This window comes from Oryzias latipes, chromosome 10, assembly GCF_002234675.1.
Source record: "Oryzias latipes chromosome 10, ASM223467v1".
NCBI lineage: Eukaryota > Metazoa > Chordata > Actinopteri > Beloniformes > Adrianichthyidae > Oryzias > Oryzias latipes.
The window spans coordinates 4,642,605-4,669,262 of NC_019868.2; the positions used below are offsets into that span (position 1 = coordinate 4,642,605).

General features: G+C 42.9%; 1 protein-coding gene across 4 annotated transcripts; it reads left to right on the top strand.

The window, feature by feature from the left end:
- Nucleotides 1-1,374: 1,374 nt before the first annotated feature.
- csnk1a1 (casein kinase 1 alpha 1) lies at nucleotides 1,375-26,269 on the top strand. Of its 4 annotated transcripts, none has more exons than XM_011473174.3 (11): nucleotides 1,375-2,061; nucleotides 2,188-2,294; nucleotides 9,769-9,895; nucleotides 9,976-10,074; nucleotides 12,446-12,529; nucleotides 20,871-21,010; nucleotides 21,122-21,200; nucleotides 21,418-21,492; nucleotides 22,097-22,203; nucleotides 22,627-22,775; nucleotides 25,705-26,269. In XM_011473174.3, the coding sequence occupies exons 1-11, from the start codon at nucleotides 1,939-1,941 to the stop codon at nucleotides 25,710-25,712; spliced, it is 1,098 nt and encodes a 365-aa protein (XP_011471476.1). In that variant the 5' UTR covers nucleotides 1,375-1,938; the 3' UTR covers nucleotides 25,713-26,269. The 4 variants fall into 4 exon arrangements, with proteins under 4 accessions (XP_011471476.1, XP_004086555.1, XP_011471477.1 ...); XM_004086507.4 differs by having other exon boundaries at nucleotides 22,627-22,739; XM_011473175.1 differs by lacking the exon at nucleotides 12,446-12,529.
- Nucleotides 26,270-26,658: the final 389 nt, after the last annotated feature.

The window sequence follows — 26,658 nt, forward strand, 5'->3', positions numbered from 1 at the left end:
CTGAGTTCCCTGGATCCATTTGATGGAACCACGGAGGACGTTAAGGAGTTCTTCAGTTTTTGTGATTGCGGCAGAAGTTGAACACATCTTGTGCAGATGATGACATCTACAAGAGGCAGTGACTACAAAGTCATGCCTGGGGAGAGTGTAGTCAGACACGACAGTAGTGTGAGGATGACTCTGGTGGTGAGGAAGCTAAAGTGGACAAGGGACAGAGCAAAAAACAAACAGTTGAAGATGAAAAAATAACAATTTTTGTCGGGTTTGTAGTGATGAGTTGAAACAGGGAAGAAGGCATTTGGTAAATTATTGAATGAAGAAAGAAGTGGGAGACTTGATGAAGAGTTTATTAAAAGGTAATGCTTGACTGTGAGAGAGATTCGGGCAGAAGAGCAATAATCATTGCTATCAAAACAATATATTATTGATATCACGTGAGTACACAGCATAATGGCTAAAAAAATGTGAAAATAAAAACTTATAGAAGTGCAAACAAACATGATTTACAGGTATCCAAAGATGCATCAGTGACTTGCTGATTATAAGCCAACAAAAGAAAATAAAAAAGTCAATAAAGCTCTCAAGCTATAATATTTTCAGGTAAAAAAAAGTATATTCCAGTTACAATAAAGTCCATTGTGTCATCAAACGGCAAATTTTCTGAAATAAAATAATTATTTACCACAATCCTTGCTGTAGATCTGCTCATCTAACAACAGAAAATGGATAAAATAAATATTCATCTATTATTGGGTGGAGGCGAAATTTACCCTCAATGGTTAGTCAGTCCATTGTCAGGCACAAAAACAGATAGAAAACTTTTAAAATGTAAAGAAATTGAAATGTAAAGAAACAAAAGGCTGAATTGAGTATTTTTCATTTATGTGATAACTAGTAAAATATTAAAAAAGGCATTTAGTTTCAGCCTACTATCTGGAAAAGTCAAAAGATAATAAACTCTGGCACAGTTAGAATAACTTTTCCTACTAAAACTAAAAACTGATGTAAATAAATGTCGAGCTTCACTTTTTCTTACCATCAACCTTTGCCAAGTAACTTTCAAATTGAGCTTCAATTATTCCTTGAAGAATTAGGCTCTAATAACACAGAATAATATTTTTTCTACCAGAATTTCAGAATGTTGTTATATCCAACTGTACAAAATCTTACACTCCTTCAGACATTTTTGCAATGACCAAATTTTATTTGTATTTTTGACAAAGATTTTGGATAAATAGCCTAATGGTTTATCAAACCCTAATATTTGCCTTTTTGCCACCTGCCACCACCAGAGGGGCATCATTGTCTACGAGGTTAATTCCTTCTTCCTGCAGGAAGGCGTGGCCGGTCGGTCCTCTGATCAGTACTCAGATTTCCGAGGGCCCCTGAAGGCTCCGGAGCCTCCAGCGGAAACCAGCTGAGGCAGGTCGAGAAGACAAGATGGCGCAGTGAGCGGGCGGCGCTTTGTGCGGACGGTCCAGACCTCGAAAAAAAGACTAAACAAGTCCAGAAGGACGGTCCGAATACCACCACCGCCTTAGCAGCGGCCCGGTTATCGCGCTTGCCCCCGGGGAGGGAGGAGGTTGGAGCCTGTGTGAGCCCTGGTCCGTGTGAAGCCGTTAGCTCGATGCTAGCGGCGGATCGACGGCAGTTGTTGTTGTCGAAGGCCCGCGGTTCGGTCGGCTTTGGTTCGGATTAACGTCGAGTTGTACCGTCACAGGGCCCGTGTTTTGGTCTGGATCTAAACCAAGCATAAAGAACCCGAGGTCAACAGCGCATGATTGAGCGGAACCTTCCCAGAAGATCAGGTTTTGTCTTTTTTGTTTAAGTCGGAGCCCGACCAGCAGAACTCCGACAATATCCGGACCAACACGTCTCTGTGTCCAACTGGCACGCCTCATTTTCGGGCTAATTTGGTGTTGTTAAGTGTTGGATATCATGGCGAGCAGCAGCGGCTCCAAGGCCGAGTTCATCGTCGGGGGAAAGTACAAGCTGGTCCGGAAGATCGGTTCCGGCTCTTTCGGGGACATCTACTTGGCTATCAACATAACCAATGGGGAGGTGAGTCACTCAAGGTGGTTCTGTTTGGTGCTGGGAGTTCTCTGCTGCGGTTTTAGTTCCTGATGGAACACCGGGCCTCATCGGGCTGCGTGTGCGCGTGTTAATGTTGTGTTTTTGTGCTCTCAGGAGGTGGCCGTAAAGCTGGAGTCCCAGAAGGCCCGACATCCGCAGCTCCTGTACGAAAGCAAACTCTACAAGATCCTGCAGGGCGGCGTGGGCATCCCGCACATCAGGTAGGACTGATCCGGGGCCTGCCCGCGGCTCCCAGGCCGCGTAATCAGCCTAAAGTCGCCGTAATCTGCTGTCAGGAGCGGAGCGGGCACGAGCAGGCCCGCTACGGGAGCGTGCATGCTCCTGTCTGCAAATGGCCGCCCTCTTTGTTGTGCTCGCTCCCTGAGAGAAAATGGCGGCGAAGCTTCGATCGAACTCACGGTAGCAGCGCGTGACGCCAGCTCCCTCGCAGTTAAGCGTCGTCGTGCTGCGCTACAGAAAACAGGGACCGGTTCAACTTCAGGTTCTAAGCCGGTTTCAAAGAAATGTGGTCGAGCTCCGTTTCTTTGGGAGATGTACGACCGGGAAGAGTGAAGCAGTGTGAGGATGACTATGTGGATAGTAGTTAGGTCTAACTATGGACATGATTAATACTCTAGAATTATAACTTCTGATGACGTCACTCATTCTCACCTACATGGTTTAGTGAGAGTTCTGTTTATTGTTCCCAGTTGTTAATGGAAGACTTTCCAATAATAATGTCTCATTTTGAGCATCTAAAATCAAAATGACCAATAGTCCAGACTGTAAACAATCAGTTTTTTCTGTTATGTGGGAGTCAACAGATCTTAATTTTGACAGCAGTGGTCATTTTGGGAAGTGCAGCATTTGGTATTTGCAGGTTTATATCAAATCTGGGTGGAACATATCTCCATGGTCTCAAGGAAGTAGCAAAAAGGAGTGGCTGAAAGGAGCGGTCTGATTCCTGTTGGTGGATGAGGATGATGAAGGGCTCTGGGGCTTCTGTAAAATACGTGGGTTTACACCGGGGCCCGCCTGCATTAACGTGGCACATGACCTGTTTCTGATAGTGAGCACGTGCACGTACAGAAATGCACGTGGGACGTTCTTGTTTATCCACTGGAGGTCCATAATAAAAACCAAACATCAAAAACGTTTATATACAACTTTGGTCTGAATATCCCAGAAATGGAGAGGGGGAAGCTCTGCTAAACCGGGAAAAGAGTTTAGCTAATGTAGGCCTGCACAATTGATTGCAAATTTATCGTTATCGCGATTTCAAGCTGTGCAATATCCATATCGCAAAAGTTGGCGAAAATCACAATAAATGGTCAACCTTAAATGTGCTAAAACATTCTTATGGCAACTAGAACTATTTAATGAATTCAATAAATCCCTTTATGCATCCGACCAATCAGATGGAGCCCTTAGCAATCCTTCACGTTGTTGACCAATTGGATGGAATTTTTGCATTAAGGTTAATTATATTTCTGAGACTAAACAATGAGGAACACTCGGGATGTGCAATGCTAGTGATCAGTGCTAGTGATCAATGCTGCGATGACAATGCGACTCGTCCCGTAAACAGATAGCAAAACATAAAAACAACCAACACATTTTCATTTCACTGTCAACATAACTGAAATTATACTCCAAACGACCCTCGTCTGCATAGAAGGCAGGCATCTAACACGTAAAGGGGTCCATTACATTAGACAGATGTGTAGAGGCCTCTACTTGATTAGTTACTTAAAGCTGCCATGAGGTTGTTTTATCTTTTGCAATACAAGTATCACACAGGCTGATATCCAACCTATGATAAATTAGTGATTTATTGTGCAAGCCTAGCATGATCCACCTGAGCTACAAACACTCCGTGTGTAAAGGCCTTTAGGATGGAGGTCCCTGATGATTGAAAACACTCAGATGAGTTTTGTTTGACGCAAACAGAGACTTGCCGTGGAAGACACCCTTTCCTGATGCGTGAATTGATACGTTTTGAAGTTCTTGGAACTGGGTGATTTTTAATGCTAATTTTTTAATGCCTTTATTTATTTTATTTCTTTTTTTTTTTTTTTTTTTTTTTTTGGGTGAGTTGGATCATACCAGATAAAAAGATCCAGGTATTCACATTGGGGTGTTTTTGGACATGTCGAGTTTCTCTTAAGGTAGAAACCTTTTCTCGGTTTCTGTTTTTTTCCCTTGATGTGGGAGGATTGTAAGCTGCTCAGTTCCTGGAACCTGTTGCAGCATTAGGGTGGTGCAGTCAGCTCTCAGCCAGGTTACAGCCTGTTGAACCTGTCTGTCTTGCTGCCACGCCCTGATCAGTCTGCGGCTGCTGTGAGAGCCTCTGAACACCTGAGTGTGAATCACCGGTCCGTCAGCCCTTCTTTATTACTCACTCCTCTGGTTCAAAGTTTGCCCACCCTCCCTATCAAATTTATCTTTATTTCCATATAGACTTGGTAATTTGTTGTTTAAGACTTTGCATTTTGATTTCATGTCAGAGACACAAAAAAGGCTTTACATGTTTAATGCTGAATGTAGGGATGTAACAACTTATTTTAACGATTTTATTCAAATCCTAATTTGTGGTTGGCGCTACATTTCATAGTCATTATCGATTCATTTTTAACAATTCGATTCAATCCAATTCACTGACCTAATAGCTTTAGTTGGTCTGATTTTTCTTTAGCCAAAACTTCCACCAGTGTGACTTGGAGAGAAATAGCTGCTACTGAACAGTGAAGTTTTCCAGATTCTTGAATTTCTTCCAGATCATCCAGTGTAAATGAAATGTGTCCAAACAAACAAGTAAACTAGAATGAATGTCAAATCCATTCATGTTAGTTTCCTAAAGTTCAGTCCACTGATGTTTTTCCACATCCACAGAATCCAAAGGGAACATTCTTAGAACATTCTAGACACTGGATGGTCACATGACTTTGCTAAATTCAAAGTGTTTCCACACATTGAACTGTGATGATGACTTGACAGGGCTCTAGAGTGCGCCTAAAAAAATAATCTATTGTTGTACTGGTGGCCAGGACTTTCTGTGGGGAAAAAGAAAGGAAAAGACTGTACAAAAGACTCAGTTATAATATCATTAGTAATATTCATATCCTAAGTTTCCTTTAAGTTTAGGAGTCAGAAACATGCCCATTGAGGGAGTGATGACATCATAGTGCTGCTTAATGGCAAAGTGCCCGCCCTGCTTCATGCGCTGCGTGCTCAACTTATGAGAAGGAGAACGTTTTTTGTAGTTTTGGGTCTTTGAACCATGTTTTTGATTTTAAGGGCCTATATCATGTTTTTCTTAAGCCTTTCAAAGTTAACCATATCCATATATATAATAACCTTTATAGTTATATATATATTAGCTGTACTAATCAGAAAACTTTTATATTTAACAGTAGGTTAATCGTTTTGAAGTCCTCAAAGCCGATAATAACGGGGATTAAAAAGCAAATCGATTGTGTAAAACTGCTGAATTAAATGCAATGTGGTCAAAGAGGTAGGTGCATCAAACCTTAACTAGAGCCCTGCTTCTACTAATCTACTGTGCCTCAATCCAAATGGTATTTTGCAATATTGATATCATTGTTTTGTTTTTTCATTTTGAAACTACTATGTAATGATATCTGTTAATTCCCTCAGACGCATTGATCTGGTTGGATCGCAGGAATATCAATGAAGTTGATTAATCGTTACACACCTAGCTTTGTTGGCTCTGATATCTGAATGGGTACAACAAACTTTTAATTCAGTCTCATTCTAGACTGCAGAGGTTGTCCAAAAACTTCTAATGGCTGCTACACTTTTTCAATCCAAAATTTTGATCCATAACATTTATGCAGTTCTTTGTAATCGTTGTAAAGTTGAAACCTAACTTTGTATCTTTTGTTTTAAACTACTTGTTTCAAAATGAATTTTAACAATGTTCTGGTTTCTTAGCATTTTTTTTTCTGACTGCTTATATTTTTTTTCATGGCATACAAAAATGAAAGTCTGAGGAATTTTGGGACATAGTTTGTCACAAAAGAAATTTTTTTCAAATATAAATTTATAATTGTAGCTATACTGTAATTTTAAAGAGTACATTAACATTTAATGACAGTAGTTGAATATCTAGCTGTGTGAATGAACCTTTAGCAATTCATCATCTCAAATAGGACCCCCTTTGCAAAACCCCCACCCTTAAAGAAGTAGCTTTTCTCTTTGATTCATTTCTGGATGTTGGATCATAATATTTGTCCTCCTTTACAATTCTGCACTTTCATTTCTTGTTGTGGACGCTGCTCTTTTTTCAGGTTTTTGTTCCTCTTTGAACACTTGTACTTGTGTAGTTTTGTTCTTAATTTCCCACCTTTAGTGATGCACAACAATGGCAACACAGGATTGGCTTAAAAGTGAGAGCAGGGAGTGGACATTTCTGAGACCCAAAATCCCAGAAGAGTTGAAAAGAAGACATGGTGTAGCGCTAGAACAAAACAGAGAAAAAGATGGGAAGAAGCAGCTTTCAGAACAGGGAATGTGAGATGCCTTGCTAATGAGATGGACGGAGTTTAATGCAGCTTTGTGTTTTACTGAAGATTGTCTTCATGAGGATATCCAGCTCTGCTTTTTAGACCATACCGGGAGCTAAATTCATTTTTCCCATCTGTGCCTCTGTGTGGCTACAACACATGACTTTTATAATGCTCTGTACTTCTGTTGGTGGCGAGTATTATCTACATCACTTAGACGCATTTAACCTATATTTCAATGCATTTGATCTAACAAGAGCACATAATGCTACAGATTTCTAAGGAGTTTAGTGGTCAGTTAACTGCAGATGGATGCCTACACCATCAGCTGGTGACAAACCGAGCAGTTTATGTGTCTGATAGAGCTGCTGTCAGGTTAAATACTTTTTCAGCAACAACCCAATTGCACTTGGTACTATTGAGTATCGAGAGAATAGTTTGCATTCTACACAAAGTTTTGATTCCTTAAGAAATCCTTTAGTTAGTGGGCTGGTAGATGGCTAGCTTGACATGGGGCAAGTTCAGTAGTAGTATAATTAACTGAATAATTTAGTATTGTGGAACTTTGTTAAAAAATGTGCAGTGATATGATGAGTTGATGCCACATTTTGTTTCCGTTAATGGTTTAGAAAATAATTCTGGAGAAAGAAATAACTTGAAAAATGTAATTAAAGTTTCTCAGATAATGTGATCTACTAGGGCTGCACGATATGAGAAAAACTCGCGATATTAGTGATCAGTTTTGCGATGACGATATAACTCGCAATAAATGAACAAATAGCAAACACAACAAAAACATTTCCATCTCGCTGCAAAATTTTAATTTAAATAAGAGTCAAAATCCCTTAAATTATTCTCCAAACGACCCTTGTCAAATTAGGAGGGCAACATCTAACATAAAAGCTCCAATTGGTCAACAACTTGAAGGGCTCCATCTGATTGGTTCAATGGATAAAGGGATTTATTCAATTCATTAAATAGTTCAAGTTGCCAAAAGATTGTTTTAGCACATTTAAGGCTTATCGACTTTTGCGATATGGGGTTTGCACAGCTTGAAATCGCGATAACGATACATTTGCGATTAATTGTGCAGGCCTATAATCTACTATTTCTCTATATGTGTCACATGGATGATGAATAATATTGTCAAAGATTATTAAGATCATCAATGTGTCGTTCAGGAAGTTTTGGAAAGTCAACTGTACTGTCTGACCAGGCGATACTCAGCTCAGTTATACCACATGGTAGTGTTCTCTCACTCCTCAACATCTATAGCTTAGGTTTCCAAACCAGTCAGTCTTGGAATCTGCACAAATACTCGGATTACTTTAAACTAGCTGGGTATTTCAGGGCAGAGAACTGGTGAATGTCTTAAGTACATGGTGCGTAATCAATCTTTTCCTACTGGGTGTGAACTTTTGAGGATTGTGGTTTTGTTTTAGGAGGTGCAGCAGCATGTTAAAACCCGTTTCCATCGTGGAGAGAAGGTAGAGGAGGAAGATGAACACCAAGGTTAACCTACAGCAGACTGTACTGCACAGTGATGCTCTCTTTAAGGTGGCACAAAGGAGCTTAAGTCCGTCAATGTTTTTAGCAAGAGGTCAGCAATCATCTGTTGGGGCTGCACCATTACACTAAAAGCGTGTGAACAAAGTGATGAAGGGTGGAGCTTTTCTGGGTTCTTCTTTAGCCGTTAGGGGCAAATTGTCCAAAGAATGATGGTTGGTGAGATAATATTCAGGAAAATCTCAGTTATTCTTTTATAGAAATTCACAGAAACCCATCAAGAAATTCTGTAGTCAGGATCTTCTGAAGATCATTCTTACTTTCAAGTATAGCCTACTATAGCTTTTTCTACTGAATACAGAATTGTGCAAATTGGATTTTTAATAATACATGTGGCTTTATCACTTTACTATTTTGTGTAAAAAAAAAAAAAAAATCTCCCTCTTTTTTGAAAAGAGTTTGTGCTTGGAGGAGGTGGTTTTTGAGATGTATCGAAATTGACTTATTTCACGAAAAACTGCAGTCATTAAATGAGCCATGTGACCAACAACTCTGCACAAGTAGCCAGTTTGTAGATGGCGATTGCAGTGCTCTTGTTGGTAGGAACTGGCTGCCTTGGCATCACACAGCTCATCAAAGGTTGAGCGTATCATGCAGAATTGTTGGATCCACAGCTCCTCTGTTAAATCACCAACCATGATTTCTCTAAATGGCCTCCTCCATAGCCACTCCCCTTGTTTAAGGAGCTTATTGATCCATGGCCACAATAAGACGCTAATGTCTCCTCTGATAGAAGGTAACAAGTGCTGGTGCTGTGGCAGAAAAGTCAGCCACCATGTTGACTTATCGACTTGTGACTTATTGCTGGAGTTGGTATTTATTTGCATAATTAAAATTGAATAAAAACGGAGTGATTGCAATTTTTTTTAAAGAAATTTCTTGGATTTTGGTAAAGTTTTGCGCATATGTTTAATGGAAACACAGCTTTTTAGACTTTATAGGATCTGAGACTTGTGTGTGGTTACCTTTCTGATTTTAATAAATGAGTTTATATTTGAAATGAACGGTTTTGTGCAAATGATTAAAACATGAATGATATTGTGCTTCCAGCAAGCAGCTGGAAGCGGAGCCTCTACCTTGCAGGTCTAGTTTTGGTCTGCACTAAGACCTGCAGCTTCTTGTAAACATGCAGATCTCTCCATCTGTCTGCTTGAAAGGGCAGTTTTGACCTAAAACCTCTGTGACATTATTCTGATATGACATAAATGGGACAGTGTCCGCAGTCATCTCTCCATCCCAACGTCTGCTGGGATGGCAGCTGCAATGCTATAGTCGGGGTTCAGTTCAGGTAGATGTTGGACAGATGTGCACCAGATCAAAGACACCTGATTGAAACTCAAGTCATGCTGTTTAAAATCCTTGTTTTAATCCAACTTTCTGATCTGCAAGTTTGGTCTGAGTCCTTTTGGAGTTTATCTAATTATAATTCTTTTAACTCTTAATTATTATGCTTGCACATCACATGTAAAAACAGATTCCTCTTATTTGCGTTTACTGATGGGGAACTCTGGTTTGAGTCCAGGAGTTTGCCCTTGAGTTTATGTGTGGGGGACAGTTGAGATTTGTTCCAAATGTGGTGTTGATGGTGGTTTGTTGTCTCCAGGTGGTACGGTCAGGAGAAGGACTACAATGTTCTAGTCATGGATCTGCTGGGACCCAGTCTGGAGGACCTTTTCAACTTCTGCTCTCGCCGCTTCACCATGAAGACAGTTCTCATGCTGGCAGACCAGGTGTGCCCCCACCCCCACCCCTGTGAACGTTTTGGTGTGTTGTGCCGTGTGTAACCACGCCTGTTCATCCTCCTCCTCAGATGATCAGCAGAATTGAATATGTGCACACAAAGAACTTCATCCACAGAGACATCAAACCAGACAACTTCCTCATGGGCATCGGGCGTCACTGTAACAAGGTGAGTTCCTCTGAACGCCCCCACCATCCCGGAGCTGTAGGTGTTGAGCTGCCCCCCCACAGGAGGGTGTGAGTGACAGACGTCAGTGACTTGTTTCATAAAGAAAGACCTGTAACAGCAGCGCTGCTGGCATCTGTAAGGACAGCAGCTGGTCATTAGGACCCCTCAGTGTGTCCCCTATCTTAGAAGACAGAGGGAGGTCCAATCCCAGGCTATACTGGTTCTCTGATGGAGCCTTTGTTATAACCAAAAGTTGCATTGATATCAGTCTGAACCAGGCCTGGCCCACCACAGCTGCTGTATTGTAACAGGCGCTCATGATCTTGCTGATTCATCAGACCTGATCCCAGTAACTAGCAGGGATGGCTGGGACTGATCGGTTCTGTTTCTGTGAGGACCGGACCCAGGCCGCCACGCTTTAGACAGTAGAGGACTGAGCCTGGAATCAGAACCTTCTGGTCATCTAAATGTCCGATAAGTTGCCCGAATGTATCTGCTGAGGATCCCACAAAGCAGCTTTAAGGTGGCACCTCTCAAGAGTCATGCTCCTGCACATGAAGACGTTTCTGTGAGGACCTTAGAGTCCGAGCCTTTGCTGGGCCTCTGTCTATAAACTAACAGAGGATTACCTGGACAGGTGTCTTGTCTGACACCTTCATGTGTTAGCATTGTGTTTTCAGCTGCAGCTCCCCTGACTTAAAAAACGTCCCAGATGTTTCACTTTTCTTTGAGCAGCAGAGTCTACCTTGATTCAGATCAAGCTAACTTGAGGTGTGTTAGCCTGATTGCATCGGCATGTACCACAGCTCCACTCGCCTCTACTGCATCCTAATGAGTCTGATGGAACCCAACTGCATTAAACTTGAACAGCCCTGCTTCTTCCTGTTCAGCTGCATGTGGGAACCTATGGACACACCCAGTCATGAGTCGCAGAAAAGGTTATATCCAGAACATAATTCAAAATAAATGCAAACATTCGTATTTATAGAGAGAACCTGGATAAAGGTGCATCTGTTAAAGTCTGCACAGTAGAATCAGATATTTGATGGTCAAGAACAAAACATTATATAACGTCTCAGACATGACTTCCAGACAGATACGTTCATTTTTGTCTCCTCTTTATGCGTTATTGCTGATCTGATGGTTATAGAACTTGCTGTCTGTTATAATCTGTTATAGTTATACCTCCATCAATGAGCTCAAAGCTGTAAATGTGATGGACGTTGTTCCAGAGGACGCGCTGTAAAGAGCAGCTGTGAAGACATTCTTTTATGTCCCACATGTGTAAAAAACAATTCAGTCTGACTCTTTGGTTCCTACAGATGTTCCTGCTGTAGATCCGAGGTTGTTAGATGCTGCTGCTGCATCTCAGCTGGTTTTCCTGTGAAATATGAGCTGAGAATCTCTTAACCTTTTTTCCGTTCTTCCTTCTCTATCAGCAGCGCCTCAACCTCACACTCAAACCTGCTGTTTCCCTTGCTGACATCTCCATGATCTGTTTTCTGATTGGCTGACCAAAGCTGTTGTTTGCATATTCATTTCACATTAACATGGACCTTTGATGGATAAATGGGGCATACATCATATGTGGCAAAATATACGTCGTCTTAGAAATCAGGTCCTGTGACCTGAGCGACTGCCTGTGTCCACATAGACTTCATGTAGTCCTTAAAAAACCGGACTTTGCACCATCAGACTGATGTTCTGATTATCTTGAAGGATGATCATCAGCACCAGAAACAGTTGTGGGTGTAAGTGTGGACAGCTGCCTGATTGGGCTGCTCCTGTGGCTCATGTGGTTCAACATTACTTGGCTGACAGCTTTTATGGTTCTGATCCAACCATCAAGTCGTTCACACCGTCGGTGGTTCTGCTCGTTTGAGGGCCGAGATACAGCCAAAGCCCCTCCTCATTTAGAAGGATCTAGTTGTCATGGCTCCTAGTGTGGATTGGCCTTTAGTAGTGTCATGGGACTTCTGGTCAACCCTAGAAGGCCTTTTAAACTAAAGACCTGGAGGAGAACCCAGCCTGAACAGGTTTTTGTGGAAGACCAGCCTTTGTACCTGTGATGCCTCCAGCTCTCCTGACAACTGCTTTTTGTCTCTGTCAGGCATGATTCTCTGTCAGCTCCTCTTACAGGTCATACAGGGATGATCTTTTGGTTCTGTCCTGATGAAACCGGGGCCCTGGCAGCCCCTGCAGCCCCGTTTTCTTCTGGAAAAATGAGCACAAGGATCATATCTGTATAACACAGCCCAGCTGAGCCAGAACCGTGCAGGAAGCAGAAACCCTGTTGTGCTCATATCAATGTTGACTCCAGGTGGACAGAGGCTATGTAATGTTGACCCTGCCCCTCTACTGTGTGCCCCAGTGTTCAGACTCGGCAGTGGGGAAGAGGAAAAGAGGCGTGGCTGTTAGCTCTTCTCAGGACCCACCTTTCTCAGGATTAAACCAGGTGTGACCTTAACCACAACACCAGCAGCATCCTCGCTTTGCAGTCATACCCAATCACACTGGTCTGAACTCAGTCTGTCCTTTGGCACCATCACACACAGTCAGTCCGTCAGTGTGGCACCAACATGCAGGGAGCCTTGACTAATATTAGCCCAGCGTTGAGGCTAAAGCTGTTCCATCCCAGTTAGCCTCCTCGCAGCAGTATCACCCCATGAGCAGAGCGAGCAGCCTGTCAGCGAGTGGTCACATGATTCCCATGGGGGCGAGGGCTAATGCGGGGGGGCACATGGGTCAATGCAGCTTTCGTCAAAAGAAGTTCTGAAGTCCTTAAAGATCTACTATGACTAGTCTGACACCTCAAAGCCACGACACTGGGTCTGTCTATGTTTGGGGGGGTGGGAGGTGTTTGGCTGTTATTCACATTTACACAGACACTGCATCAGACCAGACCTCCAGAATCCTAATCAGAGTTACTGGTAATTCGGTTAGGATCCTGGTTGATCCTGAGTCCGATTTTTGACACAAGCTGCAGCTGTTTCCTGACAGGTCTCTGAGCAGATGTCTGTTTCATGTCTATTTTATCTGTTTTACTGCTTCTTGGTTGTCTGTTTCCCTCTATCCCTGCTTCTATTCCAGTCTGTTTGTTTTTCGCTGTCTGCCCCACAGTATTGGTAAACCAGGGTTTTCTTTTCCCCCTGCAGGTGTCTGGTATAGTCTGTTGATTGGTTGTTCTGTAATGGTTAGTCTTGGTTTCTGTTGCATCACACGTGTGCATGAAGAAGTTCTGGTCTGGATTTTAGCAGAACAGAAAGTGTACATTGCATATTTCTGCAGAGGCTGAGGATGCTGGATCAAAGGTTGGGATTATGCAAAGGGTAGTGATCCTGTGGTCACTGGTTTTTCAAGCTAACTATAGGTTCAGAGTGTTGGTGTGGAACAAGAGCCATATGCCTAAATGCTTTAATAAACTGTCCTTGCATTCTCTGATTAGCTGGACATGCCCATTCAAAGTATTCAGCAGTGGGCAGGGCATGAATGTCTAGATAACTTATAGAGACATTGGCACTTGTGGCCTGAAAATGCCCACTCCTGTTCTGGAGTTCAAAGTAAGACCTAGATCTTTTTTTGTTGTTTTAACCCCCTTCATTGTTTTGGTTTTGCCTTTTCTTGCATAATCATTTGGATATCTACATTAATTGGACACAAGTAAAGTATAGGATCTCCATTTAAGTCACAACAATAGAAAAGTAATCTCCCTAAATATGAACATTTAATACACATGTCAGCATTCGCGGTGAAGGTGTATACGAGCCTACTGGCTAAAAGTTCCCAGGAGTCAGCCAACCTGCAGTCCATTCCATTTGATAGGAAGCTTTGGTTGAAGCTGCCCTGCTCCTTAAAAACATGCCAGCCACAAGTATGGTGTGAACAGAAGCAACTATACAGGCATAGTCATTAACAGGATGGCTTTAACAACAGTTGAGATAAAATAAGAATACATCCCACATTGGAGATATTTGTTTTTTATAGTAAGGGAAAAAAAAGTAGATTTTTTTTTTCAATGTGCAGGATCTGTAGGATCAAGATTAATGTATTGAGAAGACTTTGAACTATCAGACAGAGTACGTCTTTATTTGTTATTTTCATTTCGGCATTTCAAAATAGCATTAATAAGAGTGTCAAATGTGGAGCACATTGTGTACTACACAATACACATCACTGTAGTGTTGTTCTGTGCAGTCTGGTAAGCTGTCAGGAGAACTGAATGACTGTAGCAACAGAAATAATGAAGGTACTGCTGAAAGCCCCCACAGCACAGTGAGGGGGGTTGGAGGGACCTGAAGCCCACAGAACAACGGACCCCTTATTTTGTGAGGAGGAACTCTCCAAAATTCCTCCTGTTGTTCAGGGCTGATTTGCAATTACAGGAAATATTTAGTGGTGTTTATGGGTTATTGTAGATATTAAATTGTCAGTTCTGTCCGGTACGTTTTGGGCTTTCCTTGTGATTTGTGGCAGCTTTTCTCAAACGTGATGTTTTTAATTTTCAGATAAAGGTTTAAGGACGTTCAACTTGATATTTCCTCAGTTTTTCGAAGTGCAATTTACGGAACTCCAGAAAAATGCAAAAAATTGATGGAATTCCTTATAAACTGTGATTTATTTTAAAACCAAAGCTAACTTTTTCATGTCTGCGTAAAAGCAACATTAGACATTCAAAAGTTAACAGCATTAATGTCATATTAAAGGTAAAACTGAGTCTAAATGTGGAAAAAAGTAGGCACTCTGAATTTTGTTTTTGTGTTTAAATAAAAATATATTTGATCTAGGCCTGCACAATATACCGCAAATTTATCGTTATCGCAATATCCAGCTCTGCTAATCAGTCTAATAAAATCATTTGAATACACTGTATTAATTGTATTAATTGTACATTTACTCCTTGTTTACATATATTTGTCAAAAAGTCCTCAATTAAGATGACACAGTTCGTCATTAAAAAGAAACATGTCCGTTATATTTGATAACATATGCGATATTATATGTAGGTGATATTAATTTCACGTAAATAACATGAATTCTCTCTGTCTTTTTTGTCTTTTTTCAAACCAACTAGTGGTAAACCCATACACATACCCGTAGACCAGGGGTCGGGAACCTTTTTGGCCAAGAGAGCCATAAACGCCACATATTTTTAAATGTAATTTCGAAAGAGCCATACAATAATGTAGCGTCCCTGTCCCACACTGAGGCACGGAGACTTAACCTCTTTTAAGGTTCTTTATTCTGGTTACTGTAGACCACAACAAACGCCGTAAAATTAATTCAGCAACTCCTGAATCTCTTCTGTCGACACGAGACGAGAGAGAGCGCTTCTACCAACTTTATATTCACCTGCTCCCGCTCCAGCCCTCCCATTTCCCTTATTCGGCCCATAGCTGAACCCCATTGGTCCAAACTACCTAACAACAGGCTGAGCGACAGAACTGAGAGCCAATCAGATCTCTGCTTGATGCGGTCAATGAACTCCAGAACTTTTAACGCGGCCCAACAGCCAATTTAAACTCAGTCCGCGACAATATGTTTAAAACTAAATATACAAGTGAATGTGAGCATTTGATGTAATTTCAACATTATTAAAGTACAATAAGTCTGTGGATTATTTTTAATAACATTGTTATGCTATTGCTAATAAATGATGAGTATTTCTCGTGGTAGTTTTGCTGATGGTCTAGTCTGGTTGATCCGTGGTGAGTTTCTGCTTCATGCAGGCGTTGAGACTTTAAACGTGATCGTAGGTCTGAATGTTCTGTAGATGTGACAAAGACTGCTCACATGCAGACGGGGAGCCAAACACACACTCACACGCCGCAGTGAGTGACGGGCAGCGGGTTTTACGTTTTTACAATCCCTGCGCGATTCACCTGCTGCCTGTCCCCACAACACCTCAGCCCCACCCCCCTGCTTTCTCCCTCACACATCCCGTCCCCGCAACTGCGCGCTCTTTCTCAGAGACGGGAGCGCGCAGTTTTAGGCACGTCAATTCACAGGTTTCCAGTTGGTACAAACTCTGTGAAATTATAGATAATTGTAAACTTATAGCGCTGGCGCAGATTTTTCTCTCCAAGCACCGCTACTACTGCGCGCCTCTGGCATCGCATCGCGCCCGAGAAGGACTGGACTAATGATAAACAAAAGTATAATTAAAGATTTGTCTGCGAGCCACATGTGACCATCAAAAGAGCCATATATGGCTCGCGAGCCATAGGTTCCCGACCCCTGCCGTAGACACTTATTAAAAACGTTAGATTAAATTAAAAAATGCAGTGGCTGGTTGGCAACAAAAATGTATTTTTTACTTAGTTTGTCTCTTAATAGTTGAAATGACTTCGGATGTGACGGCCCCCTCTATTTTTTTGTTGTTTTGCCCGTGTTTGGCTTTTAAAATGGTCTCATCAATCCTCAACTTGTCTGTGCTCCAACACAATGTGTAGAAGAACAGAACTGTTCAACCCCTTCATGAAGAATATTGGCCAACAGTTTTTTGAAGGCACTAACTTTATCGCACATGTCTGCATGGCATCACAAGAAGGTGGGGATGCAACAAGTACAATGTAGAAAGGGCGCAATTGATTGGTTAGACCAGGGATGGACCAAACATGGGGGTGGGCTGGATCCGGCCCGTCCCCATGTTTGGTCCGGCCCACTGAACAATATCAGAGACTTGTGTTTTTGTATTTTTTATTTATTTTAATCTGACCACTCGATCAAAATGTGACCTGAAACCCTCAAAATCTCTGTCAAACATAACAGGACAGTCTTCCCTTTCTACGTTGCAGTTCATCTTTCCCGGTTTAGCTAATTCTTTTAGAGTGTTTATGCTGCTTTTTTTAAACAGTGCACCCTGTTCTGTGTCCTGATTGGCTGGAGACCTTGTCAGTCAATCTCCTCTGAGCCGTGTCTCCTGTACAGAAACGCGGAGTTCTCAGATCTACAGAAATCTGTGATCGATCAGATCTTTGTTTTCATTTTAAGATCATGGAACTAATTTCCATAAAGGTTTAAGAATTTAAACGAGACTTTTCTCAGTCTGTCTGAGAAAAGTTTATTTGGGCAGTGAGGAGTTTTACTGCCATAAACGTCTGTAATCATTCTCCGTGGATTTCACAGATCACGGTTATTTTTAGAATGTAACTCCTGAAATAAACGAGGGATCTCTGTTCTGGTGGAAAGGAAACTCAGAAATATGCGTAGCTGCAGCAGAAGGCAGAGAAATGAGCTTTTTCATTATTACTGGATGAGAAAAAGACACGCAGGACACAGTGCAGCTGCGCAAACTGTGAGACGCGTGACGCTGCCCTCAAAGTCTTTATTAGGATTATGATGGGAGAGGATCCACTATTTGTTTTCTGTTTTTTTTTTTTTTTTAAATGTATCAGTATATTTTTCCTGAATTTTTGTCTTTGAAAATCTTAGTGTTATTTGGTCATTGTTTAATTTCATAAATAATGTTATTCATTTTATTAAAAGGATCATGAATGAATTAAACTTTATTCATACTGCACTATAAATCTCCTTGAAGGTACCAAAGGGCTTCACAATAAAAGAGAGATCTAAAATGGGAACAAAAGTTTTAAACTAAAAACTCTAGAATATTCTGTTTTAGAATATAGTTTTCGATATAAATTTTTTCATCTACATTCCATGTTATATCATTCTCACTCCAAGCATCTGCTCCTGGTCCGGCCCTTCTATCGAATTTTAGAACCCAACGTGGCCCATGAGTTGAAATAGTTGCCCACCCCTGGGTTAGACCATTGTGGTGAATGTTTGAGCTTGACTGTTTGGTCAAACATATTTAAAATCAGAACGATTGGCCAAAATTAGAAGCACAATGGTTGATTTTGAGAGAATTTGTGCGATCCCAACATAAAATCAGTGAGGTACTGAAATGTTCTGTTAAATAAAAACATGACTGCATGTTTGTGTAGCGTTTTAGAGATTGTTCTTTGTCACTTGTGGAGGTTGTAATACATTCTGTTTATGGTTACTGCAATTGTTACTGCAAAATTGTGAATCCTAAAGGATTCCCATATTGTACCTTGCAACTTTATTTGTACAGCGGTACCATAAAGATCAGTCTTCCTAACAGCTGCGTTTATTATATATAATTAACAAGCACATTTTAGATTTGCCTCCTCAGCTTTTATTTCAGTCTTCCTGGTATGTTACAAGTCTGTTTTTGGATTACAAGATGCCCTTTCTCTGAGGCCGCTACTAGTCCAAGTCCCAGTTTAATGCATTCCCAAGGAAACTGTTCCACCTGTTCCTCTTGCAAGACAATATTGCATCATGTAAACAAGCTGTCGACTTATTAGAAAAATGGCCTTTTCTGTTGAAATGCAACCAGTTGTCTTGAATGGTTTCCATCAACAGACTGATGGTTGAAAGCCGCTGGTCTAACCCAACTCCTAGTTAGGGCTGCACAACGAAACTTTCTAAACATTGTCATGCCCCCTCAGTAAAATCAAATAAATCCCCAGCTTCTGATTGTGTTCATTTAACTGTAAAGATAATATTGTATGTAAAAGTTAGGACCATAAATGTTAAGACTGATACATTTTAAGAAAAGTAAAAACTATTAAACTAAACCCATGATAAACAGAAGTGCAAATGCTTGCAGCTGTTAAACCTGCAGAAATGCAAAATTAGCTACAAAAATGAAAATGCAAACTTTAGAAATAAGTTAAACCAGCCTGAATAAAGCTCCAAAGAGCTATATATAATTTGTACTTGATCATTCTAAAAAAGCATTGCATATTATTGGCATACACCAGGATTTGAACACTTTTAAATGACACAATATAAAATTGCTTTAGTTAACACTATGATTTATGCATTAGGAAACTTAAATGAGCTGATCTGTGTGTGCTTGTGTGCACCTCTAAGGGTGTTTAAAGACACATTTGGTTCTCTTAAAGTGAACCAGAGTGTTTCCCCTGAATGGCCGGAGCAAATTTTCGGTCTGAATACACCCAAGCACCTCCTGGTCTGGGACCAGGAACTGCTCTGACCCATTTTTGAGGTGGTCTTGGTTCGTTTCCAATTGGACTGAGCTTCAGTCTGCTCTGAGGTTCCTCAGTCTGAATACAATCTGTTCCCAGAGCGGAGAAACTGAACCAAAACGGCCACTGAAGCCGACGTAAACCAAAGAGGAATGCAGCAACAGATGAGCCACGGACAAATGTAAAGAAACGATTGTTGTGTTATCAAACAAAAAAAAGGGTCCAACTGTTCATTAGTTAAAACGTTTATATTAACACCTCAAAAAACGCTCTGTATGTTTCTGTGTCTTGTTACACGTCATGTGCCCGACAGACACTGCTGTGATGTCATCCTAAAAGCTACCTTGTGGTTCCTTAACAAAATTCTCTTAAAAACTATGCCATAACACCACAACAATGACTGAAAATGTTGTCAGCACGGATAAATGTTGTTCTTCCGTCCGGGTCCGTTCTGCCAGTAATGAAGCACTGGGCGGACGGATTAAAAAAAACTACAAGCGAACATGCGTTCAATAATAATCGCAACAATAATAAAGGCACGTTTAGAAGAAAATCTCGCTCTGTCGGAGCTCTGTTTGTTGACAACAGAGCTGCACCATGGGCGGCCATGGTGCAGCGGTAGGGCGGTCGACCCATGATCGTAAGATTGCAGGTTCGATTCCCGCCTTGCACGCCCATGTGTTGAAGTGTCCTTGGGCAAGACACTGAACCCCATTTTGCCTCTGGTGGGAGGTTGGCGCCAGTGTTCGGCAGCAGAGCCGCCATCAGTGTGTGAATGTGTGTGTGCATGGGTGAATGGGCCTGTGACTGTAAAGCGCTTTGGGCCTTCGTAAGAAAGTAGAAAGCGCTATATAAGTATACGCCATTTACCATTTACCATTTCATAATATTTTCGTCAATGGTAGTATCGTAATTTGTCCAGAGCAATCACTATCTGACACGTCATCCGACCAACACACAGCCAATCACATAATGTGACGTCAGCGTTAGTCCCAGGACCCCGAACAGAAGTTCCAGACCGTACGGTTATGGTACCTACACTGGACCAAAAATGTGTTGAGCCTGGCGTTGATACACAAGTTCAAAACTTGTCATCAAAATACAGTTTAAAGTTTGAATGAACTAAAAATGCAGGACTTCATAATTTCTCTGTAGTTGCTTTAATCCGCCTTCATAATTCCTGACCAATGAGTGAAGAGATCTTTAGTCACGTGGTTTTGTTTACGAGCTTTAATCTGGAACAGGAAAGTCCCCTTGACAGCAGTTTGAATACAGACCAAATGGACGGTTCAGGACTCGATCTGGACCACATTAAGTGGACTAGGTCTGGTCCAAATGGTTTTCTCAATCTGAATACACCATAAGTCACTGATCCAAAGTTGAAAAATGTCTTATCCTTGTAGCTCAATTAACTTTGGTTGTTATTCTGGTGAGTGTAGATGTGGTTAGTAAGTGCAGGTGTGACTTTAGAGAGTGCAGGTGTTTCTCTAGTTGGAGGACACTAGTACGAGGATGTCGCATTAGTAAATGCAGGTGTAAGTCTGGTCCCTTATGGTTAGAGCAGGTGTCTCATGCAGGATGTTGGATCTTGGTGGGGTTCTGTGTCATTGTGTTCAGGTGTTCTGCTGCTGTCAGTCCCCCCACTAATAACACAGCCATAAAACTGCTTTTTATTGTGAACAGGAAAGGAACAGCAAATTAAATCACTGGATTTGTTGGTATTATCTGCCCTGGTTCAACCTCCTTCCCCCTCTTGTGTTTTTTTTTCGTTGTCAGCTCTTCCTTATCGACTTTGGTTTGGCAAAGAAGTACAGAGACAACAGGACCCGACAACACATCCCCTACAGAGAAGACAAGAACCTGACGGGCACTGCTCGCTACGCCTCCATCAACGCACATCTGGGCATCGAACAGAGGTTTGTTCCTAAACAAAAGCACTCCCTTTGAAAAGATCTAGACCAGCGTGAGGTTTCAGGTCTCTGTCCTGCTCTGCTCCTCAACGATTATCATTTGTGCTTGTCCTCCAGTCGCCGTGACGACATGGAGTCGCTCGGCTACGTGCTGATGTACTTCAACAGAACCAGCCTGCCATGGCAAGGGCTTAAGGTATGTATCTGACTCCTCTGTCTGGTTTAAAAGAAGGGTTTTTGTAGACACATGTAGCCACTCGTATCCCTGAAGACCAAAACGTTGTCAGTGAGCCCCCATGGAAGTGAGATGCTGTGGACCCGATGGCGGCAGAAACCTATCCTTGGGTTGGTATGAACCTGAAAACATTGCAGCATGCTTTTAGTCATGATGTTCTTCTGCTTCTGTCTGTCAGGCTGCCACAAAGAAACAGAAGTATGAGAAGATTTCGGAAAAGAAAATGTCCACCCCTGTAGAGGTCCTTTGTAAGGTAATGGCTTTTGTTGTCCGATGGTTCCACCTGGACTTTGGCTGTGGTCCACCTTAACATAGCAGCTTTTGCCACAGTCAACATATACTTTTGTAACAGTGTACAGTGAGCATGTGTTCAACACATCCATGTCACAGTGTAGTCGGAGACAAATGATTCCTATCGAATAAAGCAGAGGTTTTTTTCAAATGACAGATTTAGTCCTTTTCCAGCAAAGGAAAGTCACATTTATTTCTTAGCATGTGATGACAGAAATGTAGACACTGTTTTGTTGAGAATGGTGTAAACCTTTACTTAGCTTTTGCAGAGTTTTGAATCCAGCTGGGTTTCCAGTGATGAGTCAGCAGTCAGTTGATTCTACGTAGGACTGCCTCTAGTTTGGACTTTTTCATGGTAGTGTCACTGCAAGCTGTGTGGTAAACAGGAAATCGTGTAAAAAGAGACTTTGACAGTCTCTTCTCAGCATAGCTTGTGGTTTCTAAGCTTCTGCTGATCATCTTTGCTGAGGCTGTTGTTAAACTTGAAAGTGGAACCATGTATTTTGTGACTTGAGTCCAGAGAAACGCAGGACTTCTGACTCACAGTCAGCCGTGAATGTGTGCAGGGCTTCCCAGCAGAGTTTGCCATGTACCTGAACTACTGCCGTGGCCTGCGCTTTGAAGAGGCTCCAGACTACATGTACCTGCGTCAGCTGTTCCGCATTCTGTTCAGGTAATTCCTGTCTGCAGAAACCAGGATGGGCTCTGCACTCACGCACGGGGATGATCCCGGAGGGAGCCCCTAGAGCTCCAAACAGAGAAACAGCAGAGTCAGAGTCCAGCCAGCCAGTCAGCTGCTGTTGACCTGCTCTGCTTCCTGACCGCACCTCATGCTGCATGTCTCTCTTTATCCCCCCGATTCTTTCCCCTTACCTCTTTCAGGAGCTCATTTCCTTTCCTGACTTCATGGAGTTTCCATCTAACAGATTCTGTCCTTAAAGACGCTCTTGAAGTGCTGGCTCTTCCGATTTGCTGAACTTCTTGCTTGAGGGTTTTAATGAACGAGCAGTATGGCTTCTGTTTGGGGGTGGAAGGCTCTGTGTGTGTGTTTGTGTCGACCCTGCCGATGATGACGATGGCGGTATCTGTGTTACAGGACCCTAAACCACCAGTATGACTACACGTTCGATTGGACCATGCTGAAGCAGAAAGCCGCCCAGCAGGGTGCCTCCTCGGGGGGCCAGGGGCAGCAGGCACAAACCCCCACAGGCAAGCAAACTGACAAATCCAAGCCTAACATGAAAGGTTAGTAGCAAACAGCCAAGTGACGTTTACAGACACCAATTGCATCCCGTCTTCGTCTGGATCAGACTGCCCCGATCCCGGTCCTCAGGACACCCCCCTCCGTGGTTTCCCTCCTTCAGAACACCTGATCTGCAGTAGTCCTGCAGAGCCAGGCGTGCCAGAGCCCAGAGAGCCACGGGGAGGGGGGGGGCTGTGCAGCACTGATCCAGACGAGACCGCGTTCATCCTGGAACCCATATACCAGTGCCCATAAAAGGCTGATCCAACCCAAATTCTGAGAATTGGTCCTGCTGGAGCGATGAGACGCCCTGAAAACAGGGACACCAGCGTCCAAACAAGCTACAATTGGTCTGTCCTGCAGAAGCAAAGACGTCCTTGGGGAATTTGACTACTAACTTTGCTGACTGTGTTCCTGTGTTGGAGCTGGACTATGGGCTTTCTGACTGCTTGTGTTAACCAGCTGCTGCTCTGTCATGAACTCCTGCTATGTGAGCTGGAGAGCTGCTGCTCTGCTTTCTCTGTGACGCCCAGGTGTCAGGCCGGAGAACAGCGGGTGAACAGCGCCTGCTCTGCTCCGACATGGTGGCTCTGGGAATGCTGACAGCCAACACTTGACTTCGCTTCATGCACGTGCGTTTGTGTGTGCACGTGAAAGGAAGGTCTAGCTTAGGCGTGGAGTGGTTTCCACTGAGAAGCGGGGTACTATATATATTCATAATATACTATGAAATTAGGATTATTAAATATTGACAGAGGTAAAAATACACACAGTTATATATTGTAGAGTTGCCACACTTGTTGGTTTCAAACTGAACCCTTAAACTGAGTCCTGGGAAAAGTAGATGTTTGCATTGCTGCTGCATACGTTGGCATGTTTATTAAGCAAAAAATAAAGAAAACATTTTTTTTTTTAAATTTAATTTGCTATTAAGAAAAACCTTTCAGGTGGCGTATGCCACCTGAAAGGTTTTTCTTAATAGCAAATTAAATTAAAAAAAATGATTTTTTTCTGAAGTTTTTCTTTTGAAACACACAAACGGAAACAAAACTGGGATTAAAGACTTGAACTGAATCCCTACCATCTCTGAAAGCTAGGGATGTTCCAATCGTGTCATCAGAAATCTGGCCCTCTTCTGTAGTTTTAGACTCTCTGAACCGGATCAGTGATGGGGTAGACATTTTTTTAATTAATTAGATCAACGCTGTACATTTCAAGCTTATATCATATACCCATATTTTCACGACCATAGGGCGCACCAGGTTTAGGGCGCACCAGGTTTAGGGCGCGGTCCCAGTTACGGGGGATTTTTCAGTCTTTGACACATACAAAAGGCGCAGCGGATGTTAAGGCGCGGGCACGTTAACGCCCCGTTCAGACCCTCAGAGCCCCCAGAGTGGGTTAATAAAAGAACCAGTCACTGTTATTTTAGAGGAAACCTTTTTTTTTTTTTTTTTTTACTGTTCTCCCTAACTGAGCAACACAAACTGAATGCGCTCACAGTGTCACTTGTGCTCAGCGCCTGACCCCCCCCTCCATCTTCCCAGTGGAAGTCTGCATTTGACTTGACTGCCCTAAAGTACAGCAGAACACAACTGTAGTCTGAGCAATGTGTGATGTCGTGTTTTTGTACTTCCAAAATTAAACGTCTGTCGTCCACGGTGAAAATGGCCGCTGGTGTTACCTGCGTGGTCACGTTCCCCTAGATGTAGATTTATTTTTAATTTGGAAGTACAATGGCAAATGGCGTATACTTCTATAGCGCTTTGCTACCTTACCTTTCTGCCCAACACGCTTTACCGTCACACACACATTCACACACTGGTGGCGGCTCCGCTGCTGAACACTGGCGCGAAACCTTCCACCAGCGGCGAGGTGGGGTTCAGTGTCTTGCCCAAGGACATTTTGACACATGGGCGTGCAAGGCGGGAATCAAACCTGCAATGTTCCAATCAGAAGTGAAACGCCCTACCATTGCACCATGGCCGCCCAATGGCACTTTTTGACCTTCAAAAATGGATACGTTGAGGGACTGGAGATGTAACTCCTGCGTAAAGCGTAAAGAAGGACATGAGACGCAGACGGACAGAGGCAATGGAAATATTCCGCTTGATAAACATAATTTTCTGTGCCAACACAGACTCACTGCAGACGGACCAGTGGACTCTGAGTAGCCCAGCGCTACTCGACCCAAACACACAGATCTGTTCAGTCCAGATGAAGAGGGACCGGGCAGAACCCCGTGTGTTCCGTGGTCACGGAGAGTGGCCGACGAGATACACAAAGATGTTAACACTTAGGATTCGGGAGTGTTTGTGAGGGACAGGAAGCTGTTTAGGGAATCCTCGGATTTCCAAAATAAAGTGTCAGAAAGCTCCAGGTGGCTCTGTTAACCCTTGTGTTATCTTAGATGACCCCACCCTTCCATTGACGTGTTCTCCCTACCATGACAAAGGTGGATAAAGGTGGAAAGATTTCATGTAATCCATGGACACCAGTGAAGATCACAAATCATTGAAGAAAAAAGGTTCAGAGCACTGTCTAGTGGGTCTAGATGACCCAACTCCCAATGTTAAAGTGCCTAGGATAGCACAAGGGTTACAGTAAATATTTAACCAAACCATCCACCATCAGATCTGAGCTCCTAAAGTACCATCATAAAAAGAAACGCCATCAAAGGTTCAGCAGCTTCTCAAACAAGATGGTCTTCCTCCCTCCTCTTCTGGACTTAGATGACCCACTGATCCAGATCCTCTAAAGGTGGACCAGGACTGCTCTCAGGCTCACACCTAGCCGTCCACGTGTGTGCATGTGAAGGCTGATGTGGTTATGTCACTGTCCTCTATTTGTGTGGGTGTGAAGGAAGCCCCGCCCCCAGGCTAGTATTTGCAGTTTTTTAAGGGCTGCTCTCTCTCTTCTGTGTGTGTGCAGGGTTCTAAAAGGCAAGCCTGATCCAAACTGCTGTGGTGAGCAGGACCAGTGGGCTCCGAGCGCCCCCTGGTGGTTGAGCGTCTCTCCTTCCATCATCCCTGTCTGTCATGGAAACGTGTAGATCTGCACACGCTCAGTTTTGTCATCGATATTTTCAGACCTGTATGAATCACAAATCCTTTGGAAAAATGTTTTTTTAGGATCTGGAGGCTGTAGCCCCCCACCTTCCCCCCTCCCTCTGCGGTTAGTTCAGGCGCAGGCGGTCAGCTGACTGGTGTTGGTCGCCGTGGAAACGCCTCAACTCCTCCCCTTTTAGCAGGCGGATGGAAAAGCTGTAACTTTGGCCTCTTCCTCTGTTTCTGAATGATTGATGAGCCCTGGATGTTTCTTTAAAAACTGTCGGGTTTTCTTTTGTTTCTATGGTGATTAAGAGTTTGCTGCCCCCTACTGGCAGCAGTTGGAGCTGAATGACACTTTTGCTTTTCCCTCTAGAACTGAATTATTAAGTCTGTTGTAAAACTTCTGGTCTTCTCCAAAAATGCCAATAAAAACCTTACTTAACTCACTTCAGCTGCCTGCTCTCTGGTTCTGGTTTTGGCCCGCCGGTTTTCTGCTGGATCTTCCCCTCCTGATGGTCCAGGTTGAAGGAGCCGCACTGATGGTGGCGTGCGTCACCTTGAGGTGATTGGACCCCGAGGTTCATCTTCACAAGACTGACAAGAACGCTGTAACATGATCAGAACCACCACAGGAACATGGCCTGATCTTTGTGGACTTGTAGCAGGACGGGTTCTGAAGCCCAACAGCAGTACCTCTCATCTTTAAGAGGCCAGACAGTTTCCTGCTGGTTTCTACGCAAAGGGCATGGATAAATGAGTGTGAAAACCATTTCCTGCTCCCTGACAGAACCGGATGCTGGTTCTGAGGTCTCTGTGTCCGGAAATGCCACCTCCC

Bases quoted from the DNA above. Each gene is read 5' to 3' on its own strand.
- csnk1a1 (XM_011473174.3), top strand. From the start codon at position 1,939: ATGGCGAGCAGCAGCGGCTCCAAGGCCGAGTTCATCGTCGGGGGAAAG. The intron at 9,896-9,975 runs GTGTGCCCCCAC...CCTCCTCCTCAG, and splicing joins TTCTCATGCTGGCAGACCAG to ATGATCAGCAGAATTGAATA. The intron at 21,201-21,417 runs GTATGTATCTGA...TCTGTCTGTCAG, and splicing joins TGCCATGGCAAGGGCTTAAG to GCTGCCACAAAGAAACAGAA.